Source organism: Neoarius graeffei, chromosome 6, assembly GCF_027579695.1.
Source record: "Neoarius graeffei isolate fNeoGra1 chromosome 6, fNeoGra1.pri, whole genome shotgun sequence".
NCBI lineage: Eukaryota > Metazoa > Chordata > Actinopteri > Siluriformes > Ariidae > Neoarius > Neoarius graeffei.
In genome coordinates, this window is record NC_083574.1 from 86,777,932 (window position 1) to 86,803,025 (window position 25,094).

The 25,094-nt window shown below is 40.5% G+C and overlaps 1 protein-coding gene across 2 annotated transcripts in view; it reads right to left on the minus strand.

The window, feature by feature from the left end:
• tars3 (threonyl-tRNA synthetase 3) overlaps positions 1–25,094 on the minus strand; it is a 68,340-nt gene that overhangs the window by 10,009 nt on the left and 33,237 nt on the right. The window contains exons 11-18 of one of the 2 annotated variants that reach the window (XM_060924158.1): positions 20,888–21,054; positions 11,234–11,396; positions 10,872–11,009; positions 7,651–7,728; positions 7,463–7,563; positions 7,235–7,339; positions 5,341–5,413; positions 1,910–2,355 (exon numbers count right to left, since the gene is read on the minus strand). In XM_060924158.1, the coding sequence (XP_060780141.1) occupies positions 2,023–2,355; positions 5,341–5,413; positions 7,235–7,339; positions 7,463–7,563; positions 7,651–7,728; positions 10,872–11,009; positions 11,234–11,396; positions 20,888–21,054 (1,158 nt within the window). In that variant the 3' untranslated portion in view covers positions 1,910–2,022. Of the gene's footprint in view, positions 1–1,909; positions 2,356–5,340; positions 5,414–7,234; positions 7,340–7,462; positions 7,564–7,650; positions 7,729–10,871; positions 11,010–11,233; positions 11,397–20,887; positions 21,055–25,094 lie in introns of those variants that run through there. The other variant, XM_060924159.1, reaches the window with a different exon arrangement.

Here is a 25,094-nt window from a genome sequence, read left to right on the forward strand (position 1 = left end):
CCTCATGAAATTATCAAAAAGTACCAGTTATTTAATCAAGGGTCAAAACTCTGGTACAATTTTCACAAACGAAATTAAATCGCAATATGCATATTACAGTCATATAACAAGGCCTTTTGCCAAGCTTCGAGAAATTCGTCCAAAAATTGTGAGAGGAGTTGATGTCAGAAGGTGAGCACACCTTCATGAAATTGCGGAAGTACAAGGTTGTTAATCAAGGGCCACAACTCTGGTAAAATGTGACCGAATTGAACAAAATAACAATATGCGTACTACTGACATACACTGACAGTCAATGAAAATGTCCAGGTGACATTTATGAAAATAATTTTATTCATAAGCTATGAAATCATGTACTAGAAGCTTACAGATCAATATACTGACATTTAACTCGAGATGAATAAACAAAAAAATCACAATTGTTGTGAGCTTTGATAATGTACAGTCCGAACAAAATGGATACCCTGTAATTGGAAAGTTGCAGCTTCAGTACCGAGTATTGTCCCCACCAACAGCAATACAAGCCGTCAGTCTGCGACGCACACTGCGTATCAAACGGCGAATCCTGTCTTGTGGAATGGCCTGCCACTCCTCTTGAAGAGCCTGGATCAGTTGACCTCTGTTCATGGGACGAGGAACACGGTTCTGGATCTGAACACCAAGGTGATCCCATAAATGCTCAATGGGATTGAGATCAGGTGAATACGCAGGCCATGGCAGGGTTTGGACATTCAATCGATGCCCAACTTCTGAAAAACTTAGGCCAGCTTGCACCATGCCGAGGGCCCGCCATCTGTCATCTGGATTTAACCGTGGCATCTTGGACATAAGGAATACAAAAGTCGGCTTTTTCATGGCCTTAATAAAGGCTATCCAACCCATCCTTTCAACCGTGTACAAATTTTTGTTTTTCTCCAAAACAGCACTTTGAGCTGATTCCTAAAGACCACTCCCTGAAGACTATTGAAAAATGTTTGGATTGAGGAGAACTCATTAATGACTTCTGTGCACGCTATTCAATAGAAACATCTCAAAACAAACATTTCCCCAACTCCATATTGCATAATATGTTGAATTATTGACCTGGACTTTTTCATTGACTGCCAGTGTACAACAAAGCCTTTTGCCAAGTTTCGTGAAATTCCTCCAAAAATTGCGAGGAGTTGATTTCAGAAGGAAAATACTCTCCTGAAATTGTTAAAGTATAATTTTGTTAATCAAGGGCTGTAACTCTGGTAAAATGTGACCCAATTTAACGAAATTACAATATGCGTATTACTGACATATAACAAAGAATCCTGCCAAGTTTCTTGAAATTCCTCCAAAAATTGTGAGAGGAGTTGATTTCAGAAAGCAAGCACACCTTGATGAAATTGCCAAAGTTTGTTAATAACCAAGGCCATAACTCTGGTAAAATTTGCCCAAATTAAACAAAATTTCAATCTGCGTATAACTGTCATATAACAAAGCTTTTTGCCAAGTTTGGTGAAATTCCTCCACAGATTGAGAGAGGAGTTGATTTCAGAAGAACGTACACCCTCATGAAATTATCAAAAAGTACCAGTTATTTAATCAAGGGTCAAAACTCTGGTACAATTTTCACAAACGAAATTAAATCGCAATATGCATATTACAGTCATATAACAAGGCCTTTTGCCAAGCTTCGAGAAATTCGTCCAAAAATTGTAAGAGGAGTTGATGTCAGAAGGTGAGCACACCTTCATGAAATTGCGGAAGTACAAGGTTGTTAATCAAGGGCCACAACTCTGGTAAAATGTGACCGAATTGAACAAAATAACAATATGCGTACTACTGACATACACTGACAGTCAATGAAAATGTCCAGGTGACATTTATGAAAATAATTTTATTCATAAGCTATGAAATCATGTACTAGAAGCTTACAGATCAATATACTGACATTTAACTCGAGATGAATAAACAAAAAATCGCAATTGTTGTGAGCTTTGATAATGTACAGTCCGAACAAAATGGATACCCTGTAATTGGAAAGTTGCAGCTTCAGTACCGAGTATTGTCCCCACCAACAGCAATACAAGCCGTCAGTCTGCGACGCATACTGCGTATCAAACGGCGAATCCTGTCTTGTGGAATGGCCTGCCACTCCTCTTGAAGAGCCTGGATCAGTTGACCTCTGTTCATGGGACGAGGAACACGGTTCTGGATCTGAACACCAAGGTGATCCCATAAATGCTCAATGGGATTGAGATCAGGTGAATACGCAGGCCATGGCAGGGTTTGGACATTCAATCGATGCCCAACTTCTGAAAAACTTAGGCCAGCTTGCACCATGCCGAGGGCCCGCCATCTGTCATCTGGATTTAACCGTGGCATCTTGGACATAAGGAATACAAAAGTCGGCTTTTTCATGGCCTTAATAAAGGCTATCCAACCCATCCTTTCAACCGTGTACAAATTTTTGTTTTTCTCCAAAACAGCACTTTGAGCTGATTCCTAAAGACCACTCCCTGAAGACTATTGAAAAATGTTTGGATTGAGGAGAACTCATTAATGACTTCTGTGCACGCTATTCAATAGAAACATCTCAAAACAAACATTTCCCCAACTCCGTATTGCATAATATGTTGAATTATTGACCTGGACTTTTTCATTGACTGCCAGTGTACAACAAAGCCTTTTGCCAAGTTTCGTGAAATTCCTCCAAAAATTGCGAGGAGTTGATTTCAGAAGGAAAATACTCTCCTGAAATTGTTAAAGTATAATTTTGTTAATCAAGGGCTGTAACTCTGGTAAAATGTGACCCAGTTTAACGAAATTACAATATGCGTATTACCGACATATAACAAAGAATCCTGCCAAGTTTCGTGAAATTCCTCCAAAAATTGTGAGAGGAGGTGATTTCAGAAAGCAAGCACACCTTGATGAAATTGCCAAAGTTTGTTAATAATCAAGGCCATAACTCTGGTAAAATTTGCCCAAATTAAACAAAATTTCAATGTGTGTATAACTGTCATATAACAAGGCCTTTTGCCAAGCTTCGAGACATTCGTCCAAAATTTGTGAGAGGAGTTGATGTCAGAAGGCGAGCACACCTTCATGAAATTGTGAAAGTACAAGGTTGTTAATCAAGGGCTGTAACTCTGGTAAAATGTGACCCAATTTAACAAAATTGCAATGTGCGTATTAGCAACATAACAAAGAATCCTGCCAAGTTTGATGAAATTCCTCCAAAAATTGTGAGAGGAGTTGATTTCAAAAGGTGAGTACCCTTCCCGGGACGGACGGATGGATAGAAATCGCCACAACATAATCCGCCTTCGGGCCTTTCGGCCAGCGGGGGATAATAAAAACTGTACTCATTGGCAAATTGCTCTGCTATGAGAGGAATAAATGATTTCGGGGAGGTAGCAGTGACCATCCCAGCACTGATTATTTTCCTGTTACAGCACACCTCTGCATTTATTCCCGAGATGGCTAGAAAAGTCTATACCTTCTGATAGGAAACTAAATTTCCATTCAAATCATATGGACAGAGAACACTACATTTCAACACATTACAGTTATCCTAAATACAGATTAAACCTCGCCTGAAAGGATTTTCTGAGCTTCAGTCCAAGATTAAATCTAAACTCTTAAATTGACACAATAAAACTGTTCCTAGATCGATCCCGGACGAGCCCCCCCAAAAAGCGTTAGGTTTTGATCAGTGGCGGCTGGTAGTCTTTCAAACAGGGGAGGCTGGTCGGTTACGATATTTCCAGATTTTAAAAGAAAAAACATCAATTTTGCCCATACTCTTGCCTCTGATCTGGCTGATTGTTGGCAGCGTCACAAACTGTGAAATAACAGGTTCTTTTGGCCCATTAGCCTACTGTCCAATATACATGATGGTGGTGTTGGGGGGGAGGGGTATATTTTAACATTTTATATTTTAAAATTGTGGCATGTTGTTTAAAAATTGATCATTATTGAAAGCAGCTCTGTCAGGAACCTCAGCAGTAGAGCTGGGTGCCACACACTTCATTCAATGACACTTTCCCTATATTTGACTTATTTTGACTGAGAAATGTTTTATTGACAATTTTGATAACCCTTCACTTTTAATCCAGGTCTGTAGTGTGAAATGTTCTCGGCTGTGTTTTTGTTTAAAAATGTTTTCCAAATTGTAGCTGTGTTTAATTCATATCCAGAGAAATATATATTCCAATATAATATACTCAGCATAAACATTTTAAATAGATTCTATATTTTTGGTCCATCCATGACATATTACTAAAGTAGCCTATTTACTGTTGTTGATGTGGGTCACTTGCTGTTAGCCAATTCACTTTCTCGTACCAGGAGAGCTGAAAGGAACGAGTATTATTCCCTACCTTTTTCACCAAGTCAATTTGAGGCGTTGGTCTACCCTGCTGTTTAATTTTAATTTTTTCCTCGAAAGGAAGACTGGCAAATGGCTTCGCCAAAATTAAATCAGCAATGCTTGGCATCCATGCGCAGCTTTCTTGCTAGCTGACTAGCCCCCTCAAGTTCAAGTTCAGTCACTCAAATAAACGAAATTTCTGGAACTAAGATAGCAAACTTGACAACACTATATTTACACTTTATTTACAATGAAAATATATACAAACTAAAAAACCTGGTAGAAACCGTATGTAATGAATGAAATCGAAATGTAAGCTGATCTCTTACAATACACCACAGCACTTGCGAATCCGCATGGGACTGAACTGAGATTCACCGCTGCCTGTCTATAGTTGAAACGAGCTGTCAATCAAAGAAAATATCCGGCCGCTTTCACCAATCACCAGTCTCCTCGCGGAAAGCTTTGCCACGTCCCTCCCATGTGAGGCTCGGAGTCCGTAGGCGGGGATTTTCGCAGTATTTGTCCAATAATCGTCTTGCATTTTGAGATTGAAAGCGCAGAGCTTCCAAATGCCATTGAAGTCCACTGAGGCTGCGCTGCATCGCGCTGTCACGAGGGGGAAAAACTCACGCACACATTAAAGTTATAAGGGAATGATTTCGCACTGTAGTGGGTTGAGCACATATATTTCTATGATTCTGGATCTGAAATAGCAATGTTATAAGGTCGGCTATAGCATAAGCCTAGCGCAATTCATCCTACACGATGTTCGTCATTTTTAGAGGAGGCTGAGCCTCCCTCGTTGTCTTAGAGCAATCGCCCGTGGTTTTGATCTGTCCGTACTGAAGAAGGTCGAATTGACAAAATATGATCAAGGAATGTAGAGCTCTGCCACCTAAGAGGTTCTGCCTCATGGAGCGATCAGGGAGCAAACAGTCACGGACACAAAAAAAAAGAAAAAACAATGAAGACTCAAAGACAGAGTAGCCTACCTTACTGGCGTATTCTTCAAGTGATGGATTAACAGGCACTACCATGACCTGGCGAGGAGATAACCAGAGCGGCCTGAGAAAACATTAAGACCACGAGAGAAGTTGACGTTTAGACATGCAGCATGTTCCTTTTAGTCTCACACACACACACACACACACACACACACACACACACACACACACACACACACACACACTTTGCCTTTATATATAAAAGAGAGCAGTTTGTATGATTTAGAGCGTCCCTCTTTCCAAAATCAACCCCGAATCTCTTTGTGCTTCAGAGGTTGTCTTTTACGGAAAAGGGACAGGGCTTAGCAGGTTTGTTTCAGCTGATGTGGCCATTTTCGAGTCTGTAAACTTGAAAACAGCCGCCTAAACTAGCTTGACTCGCTTAGCTCAATGTAAATCATAATTTTCCCAAGTTATCTCTGGAAAACAAACAAACAAACAAAAACCCAATAAATGAAAGCTAGACGGCCTTTCGGATTTTTCAGGCTTAGGTCATAAAAAGAATTTTCCCCGACACCCAATTATTTTTGTTCAATGGCCCGAAAACTACTGAATTCGAAAATCACAGCCTTCCAATTTTATTAGTTTTTTTTTTTTTTAATAGAACAATTAATGAATTTAGGGCCATGTGGCCTTAAAGTCTCTGCTATTTTTTCCTGCTTTACCATGACGCAATACAAGATACTACGTCATGCATTGCGTGGTGGTCTTTCCCCATTCGCGCAAGGCATTGTGGGATACAAACTTGAAACAGGAGAGAAAAATGGAGGACGTGAGCGTGCGAATGAAACGTGAAAGACCGACTACAGTAATGGAAAGAAAGCGAGAAGAAAAGACGTTATGTTATATACGAAGGAAAGGAAACGCAGGACCAAACTAATAAATAAATATCGGCGCTCAGCGAGCACCTCGGTGTGATCAGCTGTTCGTTTAGCGACAGAATGATGGAACGGTCAGTGCACGGTCAAAGGTAAACCTGCGCACACACACGGACGTCCTCTGTCTGCTTGACTGCACAAAGCGAGCGATTTCATGCACATTATTTGCTTTAATCCTCTCAAATTAAATAACTTCCCAGCCACAGAATGGCCTGGTTTTTTTTTTTTTAAGATATTACAGAAATAAATGTATATCACAATGACCAAATTTCAGAGGGAACTAAATTTCACAGGTTTTATGAAATCGAAAGGTCGTCTACTTTTAAGTCTGTAAACATTTTAAATGATGCTTGCTAAAGGTGGCCTTTTAGGGGAAAAGGGCAGGGCTTAGTAGCTTTGTTTCAGCTGATGCCACCATTTTCGAGTCTGTAAAATTGAAAATGGCCACCTAAACTAGCTTGACTCACTTATTTGAATGTAAATCACAGTTTTTTGAAGTTTTCTCTCTCTCTCTCATATTTTTTTAATATATATATATATATATATATATATATATATATATATATATATATATATATATATATAAACTTGCGTCTGGAAACACTTAAAATTGAAGCCTGCTAAAATGTATTGCATTAGTAAAATAATAATAATAATAATAATAATAATAATAATAACAATAATAAGTGCTTTGCTGTGTGAAAAGAAAAAGGAAAGAAAGAAATAAAAACAGCAAAATAGACATAAGAAAATAAGGAGAAAGTAATATAAAAAATGTATGAAAAAATGTAAAAAATTACAAAAATAATAAAAAAAAAATAAAGGTTATAAAAGTAACAAAAGTAAAAAGAAAATAGTTTTAGCAGTAAAATCAGTACTGGATGAAGCCTGCCAAAAAGTTAAACAACATGTTTCACATATTTCATGCACAAAAACAAATCAAATGGCTTCATCACTCTTTATTAACTTCAGTACATTTCTTGATACAGAAATAAATCTATTACCATTTTCCAGCGTAGTTTTCTGTGAGAATGGCGATCATTCTCTCTACCGAGCCCAGGATAGCGCGGTGGATAATCACAGGCCTGGTTTTGTCATCTCCGTCCTTCCTATAAAGATATTTGATCGTAGCGTTCATCAGTGACAAGGCAACGCAACACCATTATAACACACTGTAAACGTACGGAAGGGTTACGTGGTGAATAATGTGAGAGTTCGGTCCTGTTCCTCACCCTATGTACGTTAAGTTGAAGCGAATAGGCAGCTGGAAGTCCAGCTGGATGGTGGCACACTGGTGATAACGCCCGATGGCATCCTTGATCTTGATATCGATCTGTTGTGGTAAATAAAGACATTTAATAAAGTAAAAAGTATTCCTGTCATTGTGCGATTTGTGATGTCAGGATTGTCAAGGACTCACCTTTGGCCCATAAAACGCTCCATCGCCTGGGTTTAGCTTCCACGGTTCTCCAAACTCATTCAGACTGTTCGCAAGTTGCTGCACGATACGGAGAGAAAAATCAGGAAATTTGCTTTGAACTGTTCTGGAAGAGTGGATAGAGCATTCTGCTCTAGAACACAAATTAACTCTAGCATTACTTCTGTAAAGGTTGAGAAGGTTCTAGATTGGTTATCCATTCTTTGCAGAAAAGTAAATGTGGCCTGTAGTTTGCTTTGAAACCTTCTAGAATTCATCACTTTTGGGGGTTTTGTAAAATCCGTTGAAAATATTTCTAGAACAAAACCTCAAACTGTAGAACCTTCTCGGCTTTTGCAGAAGCTATCAGTAATTTGCTCTGAAGTTTCTGACGATTGAGTTTTTCTAAAAATCATAGAAAATAATTCTAGAAGGTTTCAAAGCAAACTACAGGCCACATTTACTTTTCTGCAAAGAATGGATAACCAATCTAGAACCTTCTCAACCTTTACAGAAGTAATGCTAGAGTTAATTTGTGTTCTAGAGCAGAATGCTCATTTGATTGGGGGGGGGGACCCTTTAGAAAATTCCAGATGAACTTGAGAACCTTCTCAGCTTCTTGAGAAGTAAATTTATCAGCAATTTTCTTTGAAGAGTTCTAGAGCAGAAATGGTTAATGGTGATTTTTTTTGTTTTTGTCCTGCAAAATTAATTGAAAATGATTCTAGAAAAATATAGGTGAACTTTCAAAACTTCAAAGCATAAAATGATCAGCAATTAACTTTGAAGCCATCTAGAATAGGATTACTCATACAAGATTTTGTAAAATTCATTGAAAATATTTTTAGAACAAAAACTTGAACTGTAGAACATTCTCGGCTTTTACAGAAGCTATCAGTAATTTGCTCTGAAGTTTCTGACCATTTTAGTTTTTGTAAAATTCATAGAAAATAATTCTAGAAGGTTTCAAAGCAAACCAGTCACAGTTACACTTCTGCAAAGAATGGATAACCAATCTAGAACCTTCTCAACCTTTACAGAAGTAAGGCTATAGTTCATTTGTATTCTAGAGCAGAATGCTCATTTGATTGAGAAAAAAATAACCTTTAGAACAATTCCAGGTGAACTTGAGAACCTTCTCAGTTTCTCGAGAAGTAAATTTATCAGTAGTTTGCTTTGAAGGGTTCTAGAGCAGAATGGTTAATGGTGATTTTTTTTTTGGTCCTGTAAAATTCATTGAAAATTATTGTAGAAAAATATAGGTGAACTTTCAACACTTAAATGAGTAAAATGATCAGCAATTCACTTTGAAGCAATCTAGAACAGGATTACTGTTACATGATATTGTAAAATTCATTGAAAATATTTCTAGAACAAAAACTCAAACTGTAGAACCTTCTTGGCTTTTACAGAAGCTATCAGCAATTTGCTCTGAAGTTTCTGATGATTAAGTTTTTCTAAAATCCCATCTCATTATCTGCAAAGAGTCATCACATCATCTCTAGCTGCTTCATCCTGTTCTACAGGGTCGCAGGCAAGCTGGAATAATTCTAGAAGGTTTCAAAGCAAACCAGTCACAGTTACTCTTCTGCAAAGAATGGATAACCAATTTAGAACCTTCTCAACCTTTATAGAAGTAATTCTAAAGTTCATTTGTGTTCTACAGCAGAATTCTCATTTGATTGAGGAAAAAAACAACAACTCTAGAACAATTTCAGGTGAACTCGAGAACCTCAGTTTCTCGAGAAGAAAATTTATCAGTAGAGTTTGCTTTGAAGGGTTCTAGAGCAGAACGGTTAATGGTGATTTTTTTTTTTGTCCTGTAAAATTCATTGAAAATTATTTGAGAAAAATACAGGTGAACATTCAACACTTCAACACTTAAATGATCAGCAATTCACTGTGAAGCAATCTAGAACAGGATTACTGCTACAAGGTTTTTTAAAACTCGTTGAAAATATTCCTACAACAAAAACTTAAACTGTAGAACCTTCTCGGCTTTTACAGGAGCTATCAGCAATTTGCTCTGAAGTTTTTGACGATTCTGTGATTTTTAAAAAAAAAATTCATAGAAAATAGATCTAGAAGGTTTTAAAAGCAAAACTACACAGTTACTCTTCTGCAAAGAATGTACAACAAATCTAGAACCTTCTCAACCTTTACAGAAATAACGCTAGAGTTATTCTGTGTTCTAGAGCAGAATGCTGATTTTATTGGGGGGAAACCCTCTAGAAAATTCCAGGTGAACTTGAGAACCTCCTCAGCTTCTTGAGAAGTAAATGTATCAGCAGTTTTCTTTGAAGGGTTCTAGAGCAGAACAGTTAATGGGGATTTTTTTTTTGGGGGGGGGGGGGTTTCTGTAAAATTGAAAATGATTCTAGAAAAATATAGATGAACTTTCAACACTTCAATGAGTAAAATGATCAGCAATTCACTTTAAAGCAATCTAGAACAGGATTACTGCTACAAGATTTTGTAAAGTTAATTGAAAATATTTCTAGAACAAAAACTCAAACTGTCGAACCTTCTCTGCTTTTACAGGAGCCATCAGTAATTTGCTCTGAAGTTTGACAATTTTAGTTTTTGTAAAATTCATAGAAAATAATTCTAGAAGGTTTCAAAGCAAACCAGTCACAGTTACTCTTCTGCAAAGAATGGATAACCAATCTAGAACCTTCTCAACCTTTACAGAATTAACGCTAGAGTTCATTTGTGTTCTAGAGCACAATGCTCCCTTAATTGAAAAATAAAACAAAAACAACTCTAGTACAATTCCAGGTGAGCTTGAGAACCTTTTCAGCTTTTTGAGAAGTAAACTGCTTGGTAATTTGCTTTGAAGGGTTCTAGAGCAGAACAGTTAATGGCGATTTTTTTTTTAAATGCCTGTAGAATTCATTGAAAGTGATTCTAGAAAAACACAGGTGAACATTTGACACTTCAACACTTAAGTGAGTAAAATGATCAGTAATTCACTTTTAAGCAATCTAGAACAGGATTACTGTTACGTGATATTGTAAAATTCATTGAAAATTCTAGAAAACGAAAAGCAAAGCAAAAAAAAACACTTGACACATTAAACATGCAAAGAATTAAAGATCTGATCTGTAAAGAATTGATTTAGAACCTTTACAGAAGTTTACTATCAGGAACTTGCTTTGAAGTTTTCTAGAACAGAATTTTAATTTCTTGTACAATTCACTGAAAATCATTTTAAAACCTCGCACCTTTTCAGCCTGATCCCACACGGCAATGTCCCCGAGGAACTTCTCCGGCCGGGTGGAGAGATGCAACTGGAAGGAGAAGCCGAAGACGTCGTAGACGCAGCGCAGGAAGTCCAGACAGCCCTTCATCTCCGACTCAATCTGGAAGGAGAAGAGTGGACAGGAGAGTCACATGAGGACCTCACAGCTCTACAGAGAACAGAAACAGAGGAAGTTAATATACAGCGCATCTTCTCATTAAAATGTGTGTTTGTGTGAACGTCCTGACACATTCACAGAAAACCATTTTTCTTTTCCAGTTCTGAAAGAAGGGACTTCAGACGAAGGGAGTGTCTGTGGTGTGATTTGAGGGCTGAGTACTATACCTGCTCCATGGTGCAGAAGATGTGTGCATCGTCCTGCTGGAAACGACGGACGCGAGTGAGACCCGTCAGCGTCCCTGAGAGTTCATTACGATGCAGCACACCAAAATCCGCCAGCCTCAGGGGAAGTTCCCTCCATGACCGGGGCCGGTGACAGAACATCAGACTGAGAGAGAGCGAGAGATGGAATGAGATAGGAAGAGAGAAGCAAGTGCAGAGAAAGAATGGGGAATGACAGAGGGAGTGGGAGATGAACAAAGAAAAAGAAAGAAAGGAACAGAAAGAGACAGACCGATGTAGAGAGTGAGAGAAAGACAGATTACTACTTTTATTCTTATTTTTTAAAAATGTCATTTCAGTGCTTTACTGTAATCAATACACAGGGCGTTTCAAAAATTTTGATATCATCTCACAATCGTTTACATTTCAAATATCACATTTTTTGAAACACCCTGTACTTCAATGCAACACTGTAACTAGCAGTGATGCGACTAACGTGCTACTTAGTAACGCGTTATTGTAGTCGGACTACTTTTTTTCAGTAACGAGTAGTCTAACGCGAGCGGCACGGTGGTGTAGTGGTTAGCGCTGTCGCCTCACAGCAAGAAGGTCTGGGTTCGAGCCCCGTGGCCGGCGAGGGCCTTTCTGTGTGGAGTTTGCATGTTCTCCCCGTGTCCGCGTGGGTTTCCTCCGGGTGCTCCGGTTTCCCCCACAGTCCAAAGACATGCAGGTTAGGTTAACTGGTGACTCTAAATTGACCGTAGGTGTGAATGTGAGTGTGAATGGTTGTCTGTGTCTATGTGTCAGCCCTGTGATGACCTGGCGACTTGTCCGGTGTACCCCGCCTTTCGCCCGTAGTCAGCTGGGATAGGCTCCAGCTTGCCTGCGACTCTGTAGAAGGATAAAGCGGCTAGAGATAATGAGATGAGTAGTCTAACACAGTGGTTTTCAAAGTGGGGGCCGCCAGGGGGGGCCTCAGAAAGTTGGAGGGATGATAAAAAAAAATTGCGAAAAAACTATATACTTTAAAAAAATAATTATTATTAAATATATTGTAATTAGATTTTTAATCATTATTATAAAATATAATTATTAATAATAATACATCATATCGAAACGTTGTTTGCCATGCTCATCTCTCCGATTGCCTGTGACATTTATCAAGCTGCTTTGCTCCTCAAGCTAGCATATTGCTAGCGCAAAATGGACAGGTTTTTGAAGAAGAGACCGAAGGAACAAACCAACAGCCCTGCTGTGGAGGACACTGCTGCGAAAAAAACGAAGTCCTGGCCAACTAAAATCCGAAAATATGAGGCAGCATACATCAAGTATGGCTTTACAGCCATACAGAAAAATGGCCATGATTGCCCGAAATGCGTCCTCTGTCTGGAGACCCTGTCAAACGAGTGCTTAAAACCTTCGAAACTTCAGCGTCACTTGGGACAAAAACATCCGACAGATGCCGAAAAAACAGTAGATTTCTTCAGACGCAAAGAAGAGCATTTGGTCAGGCAATCTGCTGCATTCACCCAGCAAGCTACTGTCCCCGAGCGGGCCCTGAAGGCATCAGTTTTAGCCTCGTACCACATCGCTTGTGCTAAAAAACCTCACTCAATTGGAGAAGATTTGATTTTACCAGCCACCAAAAACATTGTCCGAGAATTGCTTGGTGAGGATGCTGCCAAAAAAAAAAAAAATCGATGCTGTCCCACTCTCTGATAACACCGTGAGCCGACGGATTGGTGACATGGCTCAAGATGTATCTGCTCAGCTGTTGGAGCAGGTGAGAGCCAGCAAATACTTCACACTTCAGCTGGATGAGAGCACAGATTTATCCAATGAGGCCCAACTGCTTGTGTACATCAGATTTATTTCACAGGAAAGATTTGTAGAGAAAATACTATTTTGTAAAGCACTTGAAAGAAGAACTACTGGGAAAGACATTTTTCAAGTTTTGGACGATTACATCGAGTCTAACGGATTGGACTGGACCCGTTGTGTGGGGGGGTGTTCGGACGGAGCCGCGGCAATGACCGGGAAGATCAGTGGCGTAACCGCGCTCATTAAGCAGAAGGCCCCGCATGTAGTGGCCACACACTGCATGCTCCATCGCGAGGCACTGGTCGCAAAAAGGATGGATAACGAGTTGAATCAGGTACTACAGGAGGTTATACAGTTTATTGTTCAGTGTGAAAATATTTGGGTTGAAAATGTTAGTTAATAATATTCTTATGTTAAACAAATGTAACAATTATTGAATATTGAATAAAAGTAAGAGAAAACATTCTAAAAGTTGATGTTTCTTTACATATTTTGTAGCATTGTCTGTGGGTTTGCAAAGGGGGTCCCCGGCCAGAAGCTAATGCTGTTTGGGGGGCCTTGGCATGGAAAAGTTTGGGAACCCCTGATCTAACGCAGTGCTATTTCCAAACCAGTAGTCAGATTTAAGTTACTTATCTAATACACTGTGCATTACTATTTTTGCGTTTAGGGGCGACGTAGGTTATTTATTTATTTATTTATTTATTTATTTTTTGGCGACCTGGGTTATGTGACACGTTTCCTATGAGGTTACGTCATCTCTCCGCGCACGAGACAGATGTAAACAATGGAGGGAGAGGAGAGAGGTACGCCTTTTGCGCCTGAAAATACAGACATTATTTTGATTTTATTTCAGCTAAGGATGGCAACATAAAGGTTCGTTGTACACTCTGTGCTGGCGACAAAGTCTTGTCTGCCTTCAAGAATACAACATCAAACCTAAAGAAACATCTAGAGACACAGCATGGCACAACCACGTTAACACAGCAGGTCCCACCCGGTGCGAAGAAAACAAATGAAGGAGGTCCCACACCCTGCAAACAAAGAAAGTTGGACTTCAAGACTGTCTATTTTATTTTATAAGAAGAAGTGTTTATGTTAAATTAAGACTGTCAAGAAAGACTGTCTATTTTATTTTTTAAGAAGTATTTAAGTTAAAGGGGAACAGAGGGCAATATAAAGTAAATATAACAATAAAACACACATTGACGAACCTTATTCAAGACTTACAAAAGTTTTTTGTTCTAAGGTTGGAAAGTTATAGTGTTTTGAAAGTAGCTCGAGCAAACTATTTCCGCAGTTTGAACAGCCCGCCATGATATTAATTTTATCCAATCAGAATGCACGTTCATTTTCTCTGCGTAACACTCATGACGTATGTATGCGCCCAGTTGTGTTGGCTCATTGAGGTTGGGAATAACACGTGTGAAATACCTGTTTCTGCCTCTTGCGACGATTTCGCAAGTCCACGGGTGGCGCCTATCTCATTGCAGCAAATAAATTCTGCTGGACTCGTGAGCAACTCCACGTTACATTTTCCGCACGAGCACCACGCCGTGTCACCTGCACGCAGACGCTCTGCCCCATGCTCGCCATGCCCATGGTCAGCATCAGTCACATCCTCGCCGTCATCCGAGCTTTCTTCTCTTCTTTCTTCATCACCGGAGTCGAGAGTACCTCTCCTAGGTTCAAACTGGTACCCTTCTAAGCCATAGCCTGCTTGCAGTGTGTCTTGCGGGATCTCTTCGTATGATTCGACAGAGCTGTCGCTTTCACTTGATGCGCCCGACGCCATGATTACACGCTTATCTCCTCTATTTCGGAGAGTTCCGCTAGTGCAGTGGGTAGCGCTGACGTCACGGTCTTTTAAAAATGGCGACTCTTGTGCGGTTTAGCGTATAAAGTATTATATTTACAATTACCAAGATATTTCGTTGTTTTCTAGTCTATAAATTTGATAGAATACTTAAGAATACGTCCCAGCTGACTACGGGCGAAAGGCGGGGTACACCCTGGACAAGTCGCCAGGTCATCACAGGGCTGACACATAGACACAGACAACCATTCACACTCACATTCACACCTACGCTCAATTTAGAGTCACCAGTTAACCTAACCTGCATGTCTTTGGACTGTGGGGGAAACGGAGCACCCGGAGGAAACCCACGCGGACACGGGGGAGAACATGCAAACTCCGCACAGAAAGGCCCTTGCCGGCCCCGGGGCTCGAACCCAGGACCTTCTTGCTGTGAGGCGACAGCACTAACCACTACACCACCGTGCCGCCCATCATATGAAGTTACTAGAGATAATGAGATGAGACTTAAGAATACGTTACTTTGTCACATCAGCAACTGTATATATTATATTTGGTACCCCTTTAAATGGAGTCAAGAAAGTTTTTTTGTAAGAAGCATTTAAGTTAAATGAAGTCAAGAAAGACTTTTATTTTTTTATACTGTTTTGTTTCATAAAACCACTTCTTGCTGCTCTAATGCTGAACAACAGGTTCAATAAGATGTTCAATATAGGCCCATAAAATGTTCATTCATGTAGATAACTGCCATTAGATTCCGCAAAGTTAAATGAAGTCAAGAAAGACTATTTTATTTTTATAAGAAGAAGTATTTATGTTAAATGAAGTCAAGAAAGACTATTTTATAAGAAGTTTTTATTTTAAGTAAAGTCAAGAAAGACTGTCTATTTTTTTTTTTATAAAAACATGTAGGCCTATTTCTTTCAGGAAATAGTTTTCAAATATCAGTGCAATTTTTGATGTTCCGGTTAAAATGAATGTCAATAAAGTGAGTATTGGCAAAACTGGTAGTCATTTTTATGTTATGGGAATGGGGGATCATTCGCTGCTAAAAGTAACTAATAAAGTAACTTGTAATCTAACTTAGTTACTTTTGAAAGCAAGTAGTCAGTAACTTAACTAAGTTTCTTTTTAAAGAAGTAGTCAGTAGTCAGTTTACTGTTTCAAAGTAACTATGGCAACACTGGTAACTAGTGTAATCACCATGCCAATCAAGCTCACTGAACTGAGAGAACAGCGAGTGCAAAGAAAGGGTGGGAAGTAAGAGAAAGAGTGGGAGATGAACAGTAAGAAAGAAAGAAACAAAGAGACAGACTGATTGGGGGGGGGGGGGGGGGGGGGGAGCGATGGAATGAGATCCCTTACAGAAAAACCACATGAACTTCACATGTGATTTCTCACATGTGAAATATGTGGAAAATGTGTTTTGCGTATGGGAAACGTGGTTTTGGCCCAATTTTATGTGAATCACATGTGGGAATGTTTTACACATGTGCTCTGCATGGTAACACGTGGTAACGTGATCACATGTGAAATACATGGGAAATTCATGCGTTTTTTTCTGTAAGGGATAGGAAGAGAGCAGCAAGTGCAAAGAAAGGGTGGGGAGTGAGAGGAAGAGTGGAAGATGAACAGAAAGAAAAAAGTTGAAGTAAAGGGAGACAGGAACAAAGAGACAGACCGATGGAGGGGGAGGGAGAGAGAGAGAGGAGAGAGAGAGATGGCATGAGATTGGAAGAGAGCAGCAATTGCAAAGAAAGGGTGGGGAGTGAGAGAGAGCAGGAGATGAACGGAGTGAGAGAGAGCAGGAGATGAACAGAAAGTTGAAGTAAAGGGAGAGAGAACAGAAAGAGACAGACCGATGGGAGGGGGAGAGAGAGAGGAGAGAGAGAACAGCGAGTGCAAAGAAAGGGTGGGAAGTGAGAGAGAGTGGGAGATGAACAGAAGAAAGAAAGAAAGAAAGAAAGAAAGAAAGAAAGAAAGAAAGAGAAGAAAGAAGAAAGAAAGACCAATGGGAGGGGGAGGGAGACAGAGAGGTAGGAAGAGAGCAGCAATTGCAAAGAAAGGGTGGGGAGTGAGAGAGAGAGCAGAGAGATGAACAGAAAGAAAGTTGAAGTAGAGAGGAACAGAAAGAGACAGACCGATGGAGGGGGAGAGAGAGAGAACAGCGAGTGCAAAGAAAGGGTGGGAAGTGAGAGAGAGTGGGAGATGAACAGAAGAAAGAAAAAGAAAGAAAGAAAGAAAGAAAGAAAGAAAGAAAGGAAGAGAAGAAAGAAAGACAATGGAGGGGGGAGTGGAGAGAGAGGAGAGATGGAATGAGATAGGAAGAGAGCAGCAATTGCAAAGAAAGGGTGGGGAGTGAGAGAGAGCAGGAGATTGAACAGAAAGAAAGTTGAAGTAAAGGAGAGAGGAACAGAAAGAGACAGACCGATGGAGGGGAGAGAGAGAGAACAGCGAGTGCAAAGAAAGGGTGGGAAGTGAGAGAGAGTGGGAGATGAACAGAAGAAAGAAAGAAAGAAAGAAAGAAAGAAAGAAAGAAAGAAAAAGAAAGAAAGAAAGAAGACCAATGGAGGGGGGAGAGAGAGAGAGAGAGAGAGAGAGAGATGGAATGAGATAGGAAGAGAGCAACAATTGCAAAGAAAGGGTGGGGAGTGAGAGAGAGCAGGAGATGAACAGAAAGTTGAAGTAAAGGGAGAGAGGAACAAAGGACAGGCCGATGGAGGGGGGTGAGGGGAGGAGAGAGAGAGAGAGAGACGAGAGAGAGAGAGAGAGAGAGAGAGGATAGGAACAGAACAGCGAGTGCAAAGAAAAGGGTGGGAAATGAACAGAAAGAAAGAAAAGAAAGAAAGGAAAGAAAGAAAGAAAGAAAGAAAGAAAGAAAGAAAGAAAGAAAGAAAGAAAGAAAGAAAGACCAATGGAGGGGGGAAGCGAGAGAGATATGGAATGAGATAGGAAGAGAGCAGCGAATGCAAAGAAAGTGTGGGGAGTGAGAGAGTGGAAGATGAACAGAAAGAGAAGAAAGAAAGAAAGAAAGAAAGAAGAGAAAGAAAGAAAGAAAGAAAGATGGAGGGGGAGAGAGAGAAATAACTTTTTATTTTTTTAATGTCATTTCATTGCTTTTACTGTAATCAATATACTTTAATACTGTGACTAATCATCATTTCAATCAAGCTCACTGAAGAGTGTGTGTGCGAGAGAGAGAGAGAGAGAGAGAGAGAGAGAGAGAGAGAGAGAACCCACTCTTCCTTTGATTAATGTGTAAATCTCATCTCATTATCTGTAGCCCGCTTTATCCTGTTCTACAGGGTCGCAGGCAAGCTGGAGCCTATCCCAGCTGACTAACGGGTCGAAAGGGCGGGGTACACCCTGGACAAGTCGCCAGGTCATCACAGGGCTGACACATAGACAACCATTCACACTCACATTCACACCTACGCTCAATTTAGTCACCAGTTAACCTAACCTGCATGTCTTTGGACTGTGGGGGAAACCGGAGGCACCCGGGAGGAAACCCACGCAGACACGGGGAGAACATGCAAACTCCACACAGAAAGGCCCTTGTTGGCCACGGGGCTCGAACCCGGACCTTCTTGCTGTGAGGCGACAGCGCTAACCACTACACCACCGTGCCGCCCTAATGTGTAAATAAGTCCTAATTCTGTTTTGGTTTTTTTTTGTGCTCTTCAGACAGGCAGTCTCCTAAAGCTGACACTGCTGCGGTGTCGAGATGCTCATCTTCACTCAGTTTACAACCAGCTGTAACCTCAAACTGTTCTGAAAAACCATGAACATGCTCGCTTTCAAAAAGTTTGTTTTTGGCTGGTGCTTTGCAGTGCTTGGAATTCAATTCAAAACAATTCCTAAGAATCAGCCTTCATGATTAGCTGCTGAGAAACCATCAGAGCAGCTGTTCCTAAAAACAAACAGGGCGGGGGGCACCAGAAAAACAGAACGCTCACAAACATCTGGGACTTGCCCTACAGTCATCAAAATCAACACGCCTTTTCTTTAATAACTCCTTATGAACATTTATGAAGTAGTCAGGCTTAAACGGTCCCGTGTACTTTTTCGTTCATTCATTATTCTATTTTGGAATGAAAGATGAAATTTAAAAAAAGGGTGCAGCTTGGCGTTTTATTTAAAACAATACAAGCAGAAATGGCTCTATTTTGTTTTCGAAATGTATTGCCATCATCAAATAGTAGTATTAGAAAAGTGGACAACATTTCTGATCGTTTTCTTATTTTGTAATATTCATTTATTCCTTTATTGAATTTCATATGCCTCCATATGCGGCTAGCCCCCGCGCCTCGGGATGTAATTCGCCCCGAGGCGAGCCGCGGCTCTCTGTTTAGGTTTCCCTTTCTTTCAGCGGCTCCTGCCCGACTTTGGAATGCTCGAAACTCGCGCAGGGGAGGTCCCAGCCTCCCCAAACTCGCCAGCCAGAGACCTCCGCCCTCTACCCCAATGAAGCAGCGCTGCCCGTCAGCTCCCAGCCAGGGGACGTTATTTCCCCCCCAAGGCGAACTCCGCTCCGTGCCTTAATGAGAGCCACTCACACAGGGAGTATTCAATTAAATAAATAAATAAATAAATAAATGACTCCCTCCCACCCATGGCACGCTCTCCCTTGACCCTGCAGCGACTTCCGCTCCACCCCGCTCAGGACCCTAACCCGGCGCACCAGTAGGGCATGGGCACCCACACTTAAGCCCACCCCAACCCAGGGGCAGATTAAAAACCTTCTGCCTCGTGGGCCTCCGAGTCGCGCTGGCCCCTGGTAAAACCGAAAGTTGGGACTTTGCCGTTTTAACGCCTGATGCCCATGGTAACACTAGGCAGTGGGACTTTGCCATTTTTCCGCCCTGACGCCCATGGTAAAACTGAGCAGTGGGACTTTGCCATTTTTTTCTGAACCGTTGGAATATGCCTCCAAAGACGCCATGTCATGCGGATGAGAATAAACAAACCATAACGCTCCCAACCCGCCCACAAGCTTAGGCTTCCAGGTCACCCAAAACCTAAGTTCTAAATAAACTAAACCGCAATTCAGAACGGCATTTTTCAAAATTGCTTTTTCCCTTTTTCTGCTGTTCAATGACTCATTTTCAATAACTAAAAAATACATCAAAACATCCGCGTGGGTTTCCTCCGGGTGCTCCGGTTTCCCCCACAGTCCAAAGACATGCAGGTTAGGTTAACTGGTGACTCTAAATTGACCGTAGGTGTGAATGTGAGTGTGAATGGTTGTCTGTGTCTATGTGTCAGCCCTGTGATGACCTGGCGACTTGTCCAGGGTGTACCCCGCCTTTCGCCCGTAGTCAGCTGGGATAGGCTCCAGCTTGCCTGCGACCCTGTAGAAGGATAAAGCGGCTAGAGATAATGAGATGAGATGAGACATCAAAACATGGCTCTGGATTCCATTTCACAAGTCATACACAAGTGTAAAAATTCATAAACAAGTCCTTTTTCATTTCTCATGTGACTTCCAAAATAGAATAATGAATGAACGAAAAAGTACACGGACCTTAAACAAAGCATCTAACCTTTATTTGTTTCCCTTTTCTTTCTTTCAGCAGACAGCTCCTCTTTCTTGTTGAACCCATTTATAACAGTCACACAACAGCTCCTTCCCATTTTACATCTGTTTTGTGTTTATTCGAGCTGTGTTACTTCCGTCTATAGTGATGCCATGTGTATTCCCACTACTGTACATTATTAGCCTGATGATCGAGGCCCATTATTTATTTCATTGATTTGAATCATCATAAATTTGTTCTGCGATTTAGTATCACACGATACATGCCGAGTTGTAATTAACTACAGGGATATTTTTGTAAAACGTAATACATTTCTGCTGAAACACTGCGCAAAATATTTATAGGACCGTCATTTTGGTGACACCTGGTGATTGTGATGGTGTCACTTGGTGCGATTCGCATCCCCCCCCCCGACTCACGCCTCTAGTGATGCCACTGGTATTTACTCCTTACTGATGTTGTGTGTATGGCAGTGTTTACCAGTGTCCAGGGCAGTTCATAGGTTTGAGGGCGAAGATGTCCTGCTCCACAGGGAAGGAGAACATGTTGTCACTGTAGTGCTGCCAGTGGCCTGACGTCTCCCACAGCTTGCTGTTGTAGATATTTGGAGATGCCACTTCCTGAAAACCTCTTCTCCAATACTCCTCCTGGATGTACAGAGATCACATACAGGACAGATCCGAGACAGGTTAAAAGAGATGACGGACAGAACACGGCTTCAAATATTAGCTGAACCAAAAATGAGATGTATACAATTTAAAAACTAAAAGCAAACTTTAAAAAAAAAAAGGACATAAAAGAAACTTGTATCTTGATCAACTCCTTTAGGGGAAACTGAACTTTTGTCGAACCGATCCCGTACAGCACTCCATCGTGAAATTTTTTTTCTTGAAAACATTAAAAATGTAATTTTTTTTAAAATAACAAAAAATATGCATTGCAAGTGAACATTTATAATTACTAGATTATTACAACTAAAAATTCTCTTTTTAGTAATTTTAATCTCAAACACACCATATTCTGCTTATTAATATTCCCTTTATTAATCATAATCAAAGTTTGAATAATTGTGCTTATTTCAAAATTATTAGACAGAAGCAAAATTATCTGAAAATTAAAACATGATTTTAAGCTTGAAATGAATAAAATGATTAAAAACACGTAAAATAATTATGTGCCTTCGTCTCTCTCTCTCTCTCTCTCTCACACACACACACACACACACACACACACACACACACACACACACACACACACACACACACAGGCCACTTTAATAAGAACTTCTTGTTGTTGATTCTAAGATCCCTGTTCTTGGCTGCAGGACTGGAACCCAATGTGCTCTTCTGTTTTTTGTTCCATGCCGAGATGCTTTTCTGCTCACCATGGTTGTAAAGAGTTGCTGAGTTACTATATCCTTCCTTCCTGGCCAAAAAAAAAAAAAAAGCTTGAACCAATCTGTCCATTTTCCTCTGGCCTCTCTTATCAACAAGGTGTTTGTTTCCACCCACAGAACTGTCGCTCGCTCACTCACGATGTTTTTTTTGTTTTTCGCACCATTCTGTCTGTGTAAACTCTAGAGGCTGTTGTTTGTGTGTGAAAACCCCAGGAGATCAGCAGTTTCTGAAATACTCAAACCAGTCCATCTGGCTCAAACCAACACCCATGCTACAGTGAAAGAAAATCATACTTTGAGATGCTCAGAGGGTGTGGGACCAGGAGTAGGATGGTTGTCCTAGTCTGGTCATTTTTAGCCTGGCCTCTACCCTTGGACCAATCCGATTTGGGTGGCCCTACTGGGAGAAAGAGACTCTCGCCAGCATAGCTCTCAGGGTTATTGAGACCGCTCAAACAAGTAAGAGAAGTAGCACCTACCGCCTCAAGATTAAAATCAAGAAAGCCCTTCTGTAAGACCAACATAGGCGGTTTTAAATGGGGGCCAGGGGGGGCCAGTGCCCCAGTAAAATTGCTCCTGGCCCCTGTTGTGGCCCCTGTGCTGAACAGATAATAAGATTTATTAATTTCGACATGTGCTGGCTCGAAGATCAGAACTGACATGACGGAGTGTTCTACACAGACTCCTTAAAGCACTACATGCACACTGTTACCTGCAGCAGAAAGCCCAGCAGCAGCATGAATTGTAAACTTCGGACGTCAGAGAGAACAGCTGCAGCCCTGCAAGGACTAGGCTACTGCAAAGAGGCAATTTTTTGAGCTCTTTAGACTATGCAAAATAGCTGTGGCACTCCCAGTGACCTCTGCCTCTTGTGAGCGAAGTTTCTCCACTTTGAAACTGGTGAAGACCTACAGTTAGGTCCATATATATTTGGACACTGACACAAATTTTCTTTTTTTACCTGTTTACTGAAACATATTCAAGTTATAGTTATATAATGGACATGGACATAAAGTCCAGACTTTCAGCTCCTTAACATGTGCCACCCTGTTTTTAAAGGGACCAAAAGTAATTGGACATTTGACTCAAAGGCTATTTCATGGGCAGGTGTGGGCAATTCCTTCATTATGTCATTCTCAATTAAGCAGATAAAAGGCCTGGAGTTGATTTGAGGTGTGGTGCTTGCATTTGGAAGATTTTGCTGTGAAGAAAACATGCGGTCAAAGGAGCTCTCCATGTAGGTGAAACAAGCCATCCTTAAGCTGCGAAAACAGAAAAAACCCATCCGAGAAATTGCTACAATATTAGGAGTGGCAAAATCTACAGCTTGGTACATCCTGAGAGAGAGAGAGAGAGAGAGAGAGAGAGAGAGAGAGAGAGAGAGAGAGAGAGAGAGAGAGAGAGAGAAAGAAAGAAAGAAAGAAAGAAAGAAAGAAAGAAAGAAAGAAAGAAAGAAAGAAAGAAAGAAAGAAAGAAAGAAAGAAAGAAAGAAAGAAAGAAAGAAAGAAAGAAAGAAAGAACTGGTGAACTCATCAATGCAAAAAGACCTGGACACTCACAGAAGACAACAGTGGTGGATGATCGCAGAATAATTTCCATGGTGAAGAGAAACCCCTTCACAACAGCCAACCAAGTGAACAACACTCTCCAGGAAGTAGGCATATCAATATCCAAATCTACCATAAAGAGAAGACTGCATGAAAGTAAATACAGAGGGTTCACTGCACGGTGCAAGCCACTCATAAGCCTCAAGAATAAAAAGGCTAGATTGGACTTTGCTAAAAAACATCTAAAAAAGCCAGCACAGTTCTGGAAGAACATTCTTTGGGCAGATGAAACCAAGATCAACCTCTACCAGAATAATGGAAAGAAAAAAGTATGGCGAAGGCGTGGTACAGCTCATGATCCAAAGCATACCACATCATCTGTAAAACACGGCAGAGGCAGTGTGATGGCTTGGGCATGCATGGCTGCCAGTGGCACTGGGTCACTAGTGTTTATTGATGATGTGACACAGGACAGAAGCAGCCGGATGAATTCTGAGGTATTCAGAGACATACTGTGTGCTCAAATGCAGCCAAACTGATTGGTCAGCGTTTCATAATACAGATGGACAATGACCCAAAACATAAAGCCAAAGCAACCCAGGAGTTTATTAAAGCAACGAAGTGGAATATTCTTGAAGGGCCAAGTCAGTCACCTGATCTCAACCCAATTGAGCATGCATTTCACTTGTTAAAGACTAAACTTCAGACAGAAAGGCCCACAAACAAACAGCAACTGAAAACCGCTGCAGTAAAGGCCTGGCAGAGCATTAAAAAGGAGGAAACACAGCGTCTGGTGATGTCCATGAGTTCAAGACTTCAGGCAGTCATTGCCAACAAAGGGTTTTCAACCAAGTATTAGAAATAAACATTTTATTTACAATTATTTAATTTGTCCAATTACTTTTGAGCCCCTGAAATGAAGGGACTGTGTTTAAAAAATGCTTTAGTTCCTCACATTTGTATGCAATCATTTTGTTCAACCCACTGAATTAAAGCTGAAAGTCTGAACTTCAACTGCATCTGAATTGTTTTGTTCAAAATTCATTGTGGTAATGTACAGAACCAAAATTAGAAAAATGTTGTCTCTGTCCAAATATTTATGGACCTAACTGTACCTCCGATCCACCATTAGTGAGGAGCGTCTAAGCAATCTTGGTGTGCTCAGCATTTAATCCAGAAGGTCCAAGGCTTTGAACCTTGATGCATTTGTAGACCGTTTCTCAAGGAGTCACAGTCGCAGAATCTTGTTGTTGTAGTGTTTCAGCCTGCTGTGAATGCTATAGGGTGATTCTGAGACCACTGTATGTGAATTTATTTTTTCTTTCCATTTTCCCCCCTACTGTACATAAAGAAAGAGTGAGATGATGACAGTGATTTAGATAAATATAGTGATTGTACATTCAAGTCTCATGCTGTGAAAAAGAAAATTCATTCATGCTGTGAATTTAAAAAAAGTGTCATTGTACAGATAAAAGGTTCATTGTATGCAAAAATAGAAATCTTATTTTACAAAAAAGAGAAACATGGTTTTAAGATTTATTGAACACAATTTATTTTATGTTTAGGCTATTGAGACAGAATGTTTATCTCATTATATTTATGCTCAATGTATTTTGTTTTGGTTTTAAATAAACTAAACAAAGCATTTTTAACGCATAAATATTGCCATGTTTTGTCCTTATATGTGCTCCCCTGAAAAAACACTGGCCCCACCTTGGCCCCCCTAGTAATTTTGGTCTAGAAC